Below are 10,983 nucleotides of genomic sequence, written 5' to 3'. Positions count from 1 at the left end.
TACTGTTTTGTGCGTTTCTGTGTCATCTTGTGGTAACAGGGTGCCTAAGTGCTGTAAAACTATGGTGTAGTAACACCAATGTTGACAAATTCGCATATTTGTGACGTTTTTGTTCCCAATTTACTGTTTTGTGCGTATTTGTACCATCTTCTGGTAACAGGGTGCTTAACTGCTGTAAAACTATGGTGTAATAACACCAATGTTGACAAATTCGCATATTTGTCACGTTTTTGTTCCTAATTTACTGTTTTGTGCGTATTTGTACCATCATCTGGTAACAGGGTGCCTAAGTGCTGTAAAACTATGGTGTAGTAACACCAATGTTGACAAATTCGCATATTTGTGACGTTTTTGTTCCCAATTTACTGTTTTGTGCGTATTTGTACCATCTTCTGGTAACAGGGTGCCTAAGTGCTGTAAAACTATGATGTAGTAACACCAATGTCGACAAATTCACATATTTAACACGTTTTTGTTGTTAATGTGTTTGTTTTGTGCGTTTTTGTGTCTTATTGTGGCAACAGGGTGCCCTAACTGCTGTAAAACAATGATGCAGTAACACCAATGTTGACAAATTCGCATATTTGTCACGTTTTTGTTCTTAATTTACTGTTTTGTGCGTTTTTGTGTTATCTTTCGGTAACAGGGTGCTTAACTGTTGTAAAACTAGGGTGTATTAAAACCAATGTTTTTTCCCTTAGTTAACTAACCTGAATGTCAGGCCTTTATTTTTTCCGCCTTAACGTTAAAAGGGGGAAACCAATAGACCCTTTCGATAATTACATCCCAACATTACCGTTTTACCAATCCCAACATTACCGTTTTAAATTTAGAACCAACTTAAATGAGATGTATTTCAAGTTTTACTCTCACAAGCTATGTCGAAAGATGCAAAACATCCTTCTTCAAGACATGCATGAAAAACAATTCTTCTTTTTGGCAAACAAGTGTGAAAATAAACCGTAACACAAGAACGAGGCTGCTGGTCGTTGCCTGGTAGTCTCGTTTTAATGTTACGACTTATTTCCACATTTATTGGTCAAAATTAAAAATTATTTTTCATGCATGTTTTGAAGAAGGATGTTTTGCATCTTTCCACGTAGCTTGTGAGAGTAAAACTTTAAATCCATCTAAAACTTTAAATCCATTTAAAACGGTAATGTTGTGACGTAATTATCGAAAGGCTCTATTATATATTGAGTTTAAGGAAATGTAAGGAAATATAATATTTTTATCACTGAAATTGGAAGTTCTAATTTTGGTACTGCTTGGCCGGCCTAAATTAATCCAAGTGAACTTCGTCGTTTTGTAATACCTGATTTGTTTCTCTGTGAAACTTTATTTATTTTTTAGATGGTGAGTTTTTCAAATTATAAATTGATTGTTATAAAGACAGCTATAAGATAAAGATGTCGTTGTTTCTGTATTGCCGTATATCTTATTTATTAAAATATGCACAGTTCTTTGCATATATATTGAATATTGCTCTGTCCTCATTGGACAATGTCAATTTTGCTTTAATATTGAATTCACAGGGAATTAAAAGATATATCCCTAAAGGAGAGTTCTATAAATTATATTATATTGAAGCAACATCTATGGGGACTATGGCTTCTTTGCCTTCAATTAGAAGTTGTGTGAAGTAGCTTCACACACAGATTTGAATATCTAGTTACACATCTATAATAATGACTAGGGTCTTGCAGTATTGAATCAATTGATGTGAGCAGGAATGAGCAATGTTGTCTTGCCCTGTTGCCCACATTATTCAGTAAACTGAATGAAATCCCTGAGTAATTGCATGGATAATGAAACATTTAATTAGCTTATTATTGAGCTTTCATATATCTTTTAAATTGAGCTTTAGATATAGCCTTTCGTATAATACATTCTGCAAACCTTTTAGTTCATATTTATGACCACCATTATCTAGTGTTATATTTGTAGTTTTTGCCTATAATTGCATGCAAAATGGATATAAATTTTCATCTACATTTAATTGTTCTATAATGTGTTTTGCAGGCTAAAGGAGGAATTTGCAAAGTAAAGAGTTGCCAAAAATATGGGAGTTATCTCAAACGACTAGATGTACATCTAAAAAGAATTCACCCAACTTTATCAGCAAAAATGCACAGATATTTACCTTTGCCACCTACAATGACTGGTACACCAAATCATATGAAATACCGAAAGAAGGAGACTTGTAAACTATGTCAAAAAACACTGTTATTGTTACCACATCTGAAGAGGTGTCATAAAATATATTCAATGGAGGATTACAACAAACTACCATGTGCTAAAAAATGCAAATCAGATAGCAAGGTAACTAAAAAGAAAATAATCAAAGAAAACCCCCTCACTCCAGCAATACTACCTCATGTGAATACAGAAAATTCCAATAAAATGCAAAGAAGACTGGGTAAAGCATGGCAACATTTGAAGGGTGAGACCTCACTAAGGGATAAACATGTCATAATGGGCAAGTGAGCAATATTGTTGTACTGGTGGTGGAGTTCTGCCTAAATTGAAGTCAAAGCTAAAAAGAAATGAGACATCCTATAGCAAAAAAGAAATGCACTCTTTAAAAGAAATGGTTAGATACTTTGTCCATAAAATGTACCCTTACCAAGTTATAGCATTGGGATTGGTGGCAAGAAAGAATGGTTACAAAAGTAAATCTACTATTGCTTCTTATATGCATAAGACATGCATGAATAATATAGACATAGATGACTGCAAGCTTGCAATTGACTACCTGCAATATCTTTGTCCCTATTTTCGCTTTTGTGCATTGTTCAATTATCCTAAGTTTAAATGCATTTGCAATGGTGGTAGTTCATGCAAACCTCTCCCTAAAGACTTCAGGCTTTATTGCAAAAGAACATGTGCAAATTCTATGAACTGTGGATGTAAATTATTGGACAATTCCGCACATGCATGCATTGACTTTTTCTCTTGTAAAGTATGTGACAGATACTACAAAAGTACGGCAAAAGAAAGTTTTGTGAAACTTTAAGCTAATAACTTAATAACAATAGAGATGTTATGTTCGTATATTGTACTATATTTGTCCCTGTTTGCCACGATCAAACACTGTCTTTCATGAAAATGTGTATTGCAGACATCATTTATTGTGAAGGCAAAACTTCGATAATGGTATCGTGGAAAATTGGGGTATCTTCCAAATGGAACCAGAGGAAAGCTTTGAATCACAATATAGTACAATGGTCCATGTTCAGTTTTAACAATATTTTCCCAAATATTTTGGTCTCATTTGACATCAATTGGTACACATGTTTTGTGCACCACAACTATCCAACCAAAAGCCAGTTATTTTTGTAGTAGATTTTGAAGTCATTACAATATCCAACTTTCCAGGAAAATAGAAGAGCCAATACGGTCTTTCGTTGCATTGTAAACAGGAAGAATAATTCCAGTGGCATCTAATCTATGTTGTATATTGGAACCAACAGCACACCAGCATCTTGATCGAAATAACTTTTACAAGAAAGATACAAAATTAACCTTTCATTTTGATTTAAGGTTAAATCGATAACCTCAACATTTTCCTCTGAAGCTACCATTCCACCATAGAGAACATTATTTGCTTCTTTTACCCAGAATCTTGGAGGAACCTGGCTTTTCCATTGCAGCTTTTTGGACATCATGAGAGTAGTTTGTTCTTCCTCTGGTTGGCAGTCATGTTGTGGTGGTGGTTGTGTTGTTGTTGTTCTTCTTCTTGTCGTCGTTGTTGTTGCTCTTGTTGTTCATGTGGAAATTGTTCATGTGGAAGTTGTTCATGTGGATGCTGTTCTTCTGACTGCTGCTGTGGTTGTTCTTGTTGCTGTTTTTCAGGCAGTTGTTGCAAGCCTTCTTTTTCTTTATACTCTAAAATACATAGAAAATATCCCCAAATTTTAGGTAAAAATAATAACATCTGTTAAAAGCACATATACTAAATATACTTAGGCTCTTAGCAACTAAAGGGAGATTTTGAATGGTTGATTGGTTGATTATAACAGCGCACTATACGTTGTGTCCGGCGCTGTCCGCCCTAAAAGTACCCCCTATCGAAGTGAAGCTTTTGTTGCAATTTGAATGCATGGTCACGCACTGGTTGTACTTTAAATTAACATAGTATACAGGGGTCCCCAAAAAAGTAATTCTGTAAATATAAAGTTTGTTGGCTAAAAACAAGCCGGAAATTGGTAGACAGAGTGAGCTTCTGAAAAGTTGTCGCCTATAGAAAATCTGCCCTTCTGACTTCTGTAACCTACTAGAGTAACACACATTGTTTTTTTGTTTCTTGGCGATTGACTTCCAGTTTAATTTAGCTTCGTGGTTACCGAACATAAATACCCAAGATACAACAACGTCACTTAAATCTTTATGTTGACAAATATATAACTATCTACAGCGAAGACCTGATTAATACCAAATAAACAAATGCAAATACAAATTTGTCACAATTTGGGAAGGCTACCATACGTAGTGAAATCACTTGCATGATGAACAGTTTATATATTCTAACAACCATGCAGTGATTTTGGTGGAAAACACATTAAATTAACCAGCAATTGTCTCTTAAAGCATCATTTTCGCCTCTTAAGTTTGGCGCAGAATTACCTTCAACCCATTTTATAGAAATGACCTTCTATCCATTTTCTTCCACGTTGAAAGAAAATTTAGAAGAAATGTTTAACATTTTTGTTGAAAAAAAGAAGTCAAAAATCTTCAAAAGGAATCACACATAGATTATTCACCCTTGCGTACTCCCGGGCGCTCTCAGGCTCTCAGCTGCTCCCGGCACTCTCGGCGGTATTAAGGACTTTCACAGGAAACTCGAAAGGGGTGCAAAAATTAAAAATGCACAAAATAACCTAAGAGGACCATTGTTCATCACAAGCTGTCTGACAATGTAGTTTTTGCTCCAAAGCCAAGGAATTTTTGAATTTACTTTATCTTTGGTGTGAGGTGCTAGCAAATAGAATAGGAATAATATTGTATTGCACATATGCTTGTCCGTCATAACATTTCGTATTTACCTTCAATGAATTTTCTAAATAAATTGAGTGCTACTCGACCACCTTCGGAAGTCTCTATGGTACTTTTGTTTCCGATGAAAGAAACTCCAGCTCCTTCCGTTCCATAGAAAGTTAACGTATCGCCACTTCCATGCTTGTGATGCATTAAAATGACAATATCACAGTTGTTGTGGATGTTCAGAATATCAGCCTAAATGAAAAACAGCGAAATGTGATTTTGCTTTATATAGTAACACAATAATACTCTACACTATATACTGTATAGCTATGTAAATTGTTCAAATTTGATTAGATATAACTACAGTGGAATTAGTTTTTAACAACAGGAGAAATTGCAATTATCACTCGTTCTTCGGATTCGTACCCTTTTATAGCCTTCGAGACACTAAGGGCTGTTTACATGGTCCCACTTAGCCGGGATTTAACGAAGCATGAGACGACATTGAGGCATTGAAATGAGTATATAACATAATATCATGTGCTTGTTTGGTTTCATAAAGACTTATTTCAATACCTCATAACAATCTCACACTTCGTTGAATCTCGGGTAACCAGGCTCATGTAAACAGCCCCTAAAAAATAGAGGATCTGCACAGTCATGTGACAACTTCCTAAACTCTTGGAAGTGAAACCGATAAAACTGGCTGTTCAACTTATTTTGCATGTGCGTCATACGCAATATCCTCACTACAATCATTCTTCACAGCTTCACTTCCAGGACATGACTGTGCAAAAATTCTAAATTGCACTCAAATCATACTTTGAGATATCCCAGCTTGGACGCTGTACTGTAAACATACTCGTTTTTCCATGTGCTTCCTTTGTTGCGTAATGTTCGGATTGCTCATATTTTTTAAAGCATCCAAATTCTTCTCTTTTGTTGGAAACCTCAAAGAACAACCTTGGTTCTTGCAAACCTTTTTTGCAATCCCTTGTTCCAGTCCACACCCAGAGCATCTCTAGGTATATATAAATTCAATTATGATTCTTTTATTTTAATTAGTTGGCAAGTGTAGTAAGAGAGGGGGTTTAAATACCACATCTATTTATTTTATTTTTGGGTTAGCTAAAAACTTACAAATAAGGAACTGCATGTTACCTAAGAACTATTTGATAAAAATACACTGTTCATTTTCAGGTAATGTTGGCAAACTGAGCACAATAATCACGTGCCACTAAATGGTTTTACACAACATTTGCTGTTAGTCATTAGATAAAATCACAGCCTTGTATATGAAACATGAGTGGTAAAGAATTACTTCATTTCAGGTAAGAATGCCAATGGCAGTTGCAGGTGACTTAACACACTAATTTGCATTGCTCAATGATATGCCTAATTGTACTTTAGTTGTTACAGCTAAATTCATCAAAACCTAAGTCTGTCTGATCATGATTTTGAAAAAAACCCCACTCTTGTTCATTCTTGTAAAATACTCTTGTGTTAGACAGAGTCAATAAGTAGCTGCATGTATTTTAAAGCCAATAAACTTGATAATGCATACATAGGTTTTGGGGGCAATGGTACATGTTGTGCTATACTAAATTTACTTGGGTAATTTTAAATGGGTAATACTCAATTTTACCCAATGCAAATCTGAGAAAGACTGCACACACTGTACAGTTGCATACTAGACTTGCTTGGCACTTAGCTGGATTTCATCAGTCGTAGCAAATTAACATAATAAAAACTTACTTTCATCCCTTTTTTAAGACAGGTGTTGACTGTAATTGAATCTAAAAAAACATTTATATTTAATGTGGAAAATAAGTTTGTTATGAACGATTAGTGTAGATTCACCATTTTGCTTCAAAAAAGATATTGGGGTCTTAGGATCATATATAAAGTTATTTATGAAATTATTTTCCATTTGCATGCAAAATATACAAAAGTTCATAGTAGCCGTAACATTTTTAAGCTTAATTGCTCGGTAGTAGCTGTAACATTTTTAAGCTTAATTGCTCTTCAGTAATTTGTCTTTTGCTTATCCCTTAAATTGCAAATAACAAGGGAATCTTAATCTAATATATTAATTGCCATTACATTCAGAAACCGTAAATTAAGAAAAATTTGATGGTCAAATAATTTATATTGTCATTGATAACTTAGGAAGGAACAGTATATACATAATAGAGGATCATATGTTTGCTAAACATCCACAAATTTGAAATTTCTGATCGCAGTCATTCACAGAGGTATTGGTATAAACGTATAAAAAATATAATCTGTGGCGTTACTACACGAAAATTGCACTTGGCACCACGGAACACAGTATATAAGTGCTGACATTCTGCGTTAAGACTGAACTTCTATCTACTAAAACGAATGCTAATAACGATATTAAATTATATAAAATCATCAGCTGTTAATAAATGGGCTTTTCTGACACTTCGCCGAGGATAGCCATCAATGATCAATCCATGCATTATTGTCTTAAAAATAACAACGTTTTATATCAGAAAGCTGAGTTAATATCACAATCTCGCTTTGTCACTCGTTAAAATACAAACAGCGGAATTAAAATGATAATGCTAAAATATTCAAATATGCAAATAAACGATAACTTACCCACGCACAGTGAACTTCCCGCGCATTCCTCGCTTTCCGCCATCTTGCTCGCGCTACATTAATTTAATCACCAGGCTGTATCGCCAATGGGCGCACTCGGCCACGCGTCGCGAAATTATTGTTTTAGTAATTTCGGATGTGTTTAAGAATTTATTGATATAATAAATTTAGAAGTGGAGCTCATGTTGTTCACATCACATGCTATACAGGATGTATAAATGCCCCAAATGTAAAATTTCCATTTTTCAGGATATTTTGTAGAATTTGGCAAGTTTTTGCGTTCCTAGAGATAGTTAAATCTTATCTGGTATAACTAGAGCAATTTTTTTTTCATTATTTTTTTTCAAAATAATTTGTACTAGGAGCAACGCGTGACCCCTAAAGCTGACGAATGCCTCATTGCACACTGTGAGTTAAATGCATCGTTGATTTTAGCGTGATCGATCTCATGCAAGGGTAGCCAAATAAATAAATTAATAGGAAAAACTGAACAAAAAGACGAAGCGATTAAATAACAAGATTTTTATTCGTGCATGATATTAATCTGCAACATTTCCATCATTTCTTTCTAAACAAACTGCGGCTCGTCTGAGCATGGTAAACACTGCATGAACGGCGAACTATTTGTCTGTCCTACCTCAAATTCTCCATTTCGTTCGAAATTCTTTCTTGCAAATCGCCTAGGCTACAACCGGCAAATCTAAATTTTGTGTTCAGTTTCTCGCTTTATTCATTTGTCCACGCTTGCATGTATGAGATCGGTCACGCTAAAATCAACGATGCGCTAAATTAATCCTCTGCGCGCAATGAAATATTCGTCATTTTTTGGGGTCGCGCGTTGCTCCCAGTACGCATTATTTTTATTGAAACTTTGACAGTTTATTAAAAACCTTTCCTGCTTTTAGACAGTTAAATAATATCTCAATTTCAGCTTAACATTTTCGCGACGCAAGCCCTCTCAATATCAGTGGGTAGGGACCATCCCCCCGGTTAATTTTTTTTTATTGAAAAAAAACTTGCCGTAGGTGTACCAGTTCGGAACACAAAAATTTCCAAAATTCTGATTTTTTTATACACCTTGTATAATTATATAGTTTCAGCTTGAAAAAAAATGTGTGTCTTTTCCATCAATTCTGCATTCATTCCTAAATTATTTTGAATTTTTTGCTAAATTTATTATAAGTTTATTAAAAAATATTGACCTTGTGATTACAATTGCTCCAAACACGGCGTTTTGAACAAAATGTAGTTGAAAATATTGCGCTATTGTTTTGCTGACTTGAAAAAATAATTTAGCGATCATCAAAATAAGCGGTTGCTAAATTTCAGCATGGATTTATTTCTGGTCCTCAATGTGGAGCCCTTATATTTTTCTTAGGTTTTGTTGCGCAAGATCTGCTCTAGCGTTTCTCGAAAATATTCATTGTGACAATACGTCATGTAATTTAATTTATCGGACTGGTACCCAGTCCACCGTAACTATATAAACATTAACCTGTAGATTTAGTTGACTTGTTTGCAAACGTCTGGAGACTAATCCCCGAGCCGGTGCGGAGCACCGTGCGAGGGTACTAATTCCGCTCGGATATTTATACCCACGATATGCAAATGCGAAATCAAAGTCGTCCGCCATTATGCAATGGACCTCACGCCATGGACGGTCTTCTACGTTTTACGCATGCGCCAGTGTGAACTACTAAGCTCTTGATTGGTCGAGACAAAAAATTGTATTTTCAAACGTCAATGAATAACTGTCATTTAGCAAAATTTTGATGAAATTTACAAATTTATATTTTTATAGATATGGAATATATGTATTTTTACCAAATTAGAGGGAAACTCGAATGATGTCAGGACTTTTCACGGTTTAACAAATAACAAGATAAAATTTTCGACCGAACTCACCGTGTATAATGAACTCGGAATATTTTACACTTGATAATATTTCATCCTGCAGACCGGCACAGCTTTAAAAAGTAATTCTTTTGTGGCAAACACAACTTTAATATTCTCAAATGTTTTTCACTATAAATCTGAATGTGTTATGTGGTAAACGACAATATAATTTTATTTATAAACTCCGTTTTCATAATGACAAAAAGAAAACAAAATCAAAACATTCCCGTACAAAAACCAGTCGAAGCGTTGTATGAGACGTCTGATGTTATATTTCATGGCATTTAATAATTAAAATAATTTACCATAACACTGACTATAGATGAGTAACTTAACTTCCAGAAAAAAGGTAAGAATCTTGTCGTATTTTTGCCATTTTTTCACAAAAATATCAGGGTAAACTTTGATTCTTTAACATTATACGGCCGTTGCAAGTTGCTATGACTACAGTGTTTCAACGTGCAGAAAAATATTTCCATACTTTTCTCAATTTCTATTTATCACATATCATCAAATACCATGTACCCTCCAAAACCCCCAAACCACATAAAATTTCTAACAATCATTAACTAATTTCGTTTAACCGAGGCGAGGGATTGCTGCATGCATGTATTTCTAGTACTAGTACTGTCCTTATCTAAGTATTGGAAGTATTGGAGTATTGGAGTACAATAATATTATATACAGTGTATCTTTGTATTTGATATGTATTAAGTCTTAGTAATCGATTCGTGTAAATAGCTAAAATATTATTTATGTTTGTACTTTGTAGTTTTTATCTTTAGTTTGTAATAAAGATTAATTTATTTGCTGACGGTTAGCTGTACCTTATTCGGAGACGTAATATTCATAGTATCACAGCGTGTTATATTTCTGTAATTTTCTTAAAAATTGTAACTTCATTATAGACTATGTATCACGTGTTATAATAGGCCGCTAATACTGCACAAACGAGTCTTAATTTCGGAGCTGGTGATCCGTCTGTTATGAGTATCATAAACAAGCAGAGAAGAACGAAACAACCAGAATCCTTCATGACGGCCGGAACAAATTCTTTCACTAGCGACCTTAAGCAAGTAGGATGCAAACGCGACGACGACGGCTATCAATACAATGGGTCATTGAAAATAAATGAATAATTAAAGACCCATGATGGGTTTTAGAAGTCGTCTTCGTTCTGTTTACAACGGGAAAACGTGTTTTTTTACGTCTTGCCTAAAACGGGTGCATTTCAGGACCCAGCGAGCCCTACCTCGAATTACGCTCTACAGAATTGTCCTTGAACATAAACACAATGTTCTTAACGCCTTATACTCACTAAATCGGTACAATTAATAGTATACCACAACAACTTTGGCATCGCATTTATTTAAAGGAGTATTTCAACCGCGTCGCCGTCGTGTTGCCGTCCTACATGCTTAAGGTTCCTAATATGCTTTTTATTTTACGGCGAAGGTAATGATTATATACGCGATT

General features: G+C 34.7%; 1 protein-coding gene across 1 annotated transcript; it reads right to left on the bottom strand.

Annotated features, from left to right (window-relative positions):
- Positions 1 to 3,664: 3,664 nt before the first annotated feature.
- Positions 3,665 to 7,781, bottom strand: LOC114541685 (putative uncharacterized protein DDB_G0294196). The gene is made up of 5 exons (XM_028561484.1): positions 7,612 to 7,781; positions 6,739 to 6,779; positions 5,846 to 6,004; positions 5,046 to 5,235; positions 3,665 to 3,888 (listed from the first exon to the last, which is right to left on the bottom strand). The coding sequence occupies exons 1-5, from the start codon at positions 7,652 to 7,654 to the stop codon at positions 3,665 to 3,667; spliced, it is 657 nt and encodes a 218-aa protein (XP_028417285.1). The 5' UTR covers positions 7,655 to 7,781.
- Positions 7,782 to 10,983: the final 3,202 nt, after the last annotated feature.

The sequence above is a fragment of the Dendronephthya gigantea genome, unplaced genomic scaffold, assembly GCF_004324835.1.
Source record: "Dendronephthya gigantea isolate DGI-Jeju-01 unplaced genomic scaffold, DenGig_1.0 000303F, whole genome shotgun sequence".
Taxonomy (NCBI): Eukaryota; Metazoa; Cnidaria; class Anthozoa; order Malacalcyonacea; family Nephtheidae; genus Dendronephthya; species Dendronephthya gigantea.
Note: the sequence above shows the minus strand (reverse complement) of the source record. Positions and strands in the feature narration are given on the sequence as shown.

Excerpts from the sequence above, each read along its gene's own strand:
- LOC114541685 (XM_028561484.1), bottom strand. The coding sequence starts at position 7,654 with ATGGCGGAAAGCGAGGAATGCGCGGGAAGTTCACTGTGCGTGG. Across the intron at positions 6,005-6,738 it reads GTCTTAAAAAAGGGATGAAA|AGATGCTCTGGGTGTGGACT; the intron begins GTAAGTTTTTAT and ends ATATATACCTAG. Across the intron at positions 5,236-5,845 it reads GGAAGCACATGGAAAAACGA|GCTGATATTCTGAACATCCA; the intron begins GTATGTTTACAG and ends TTTTTCATTTAG.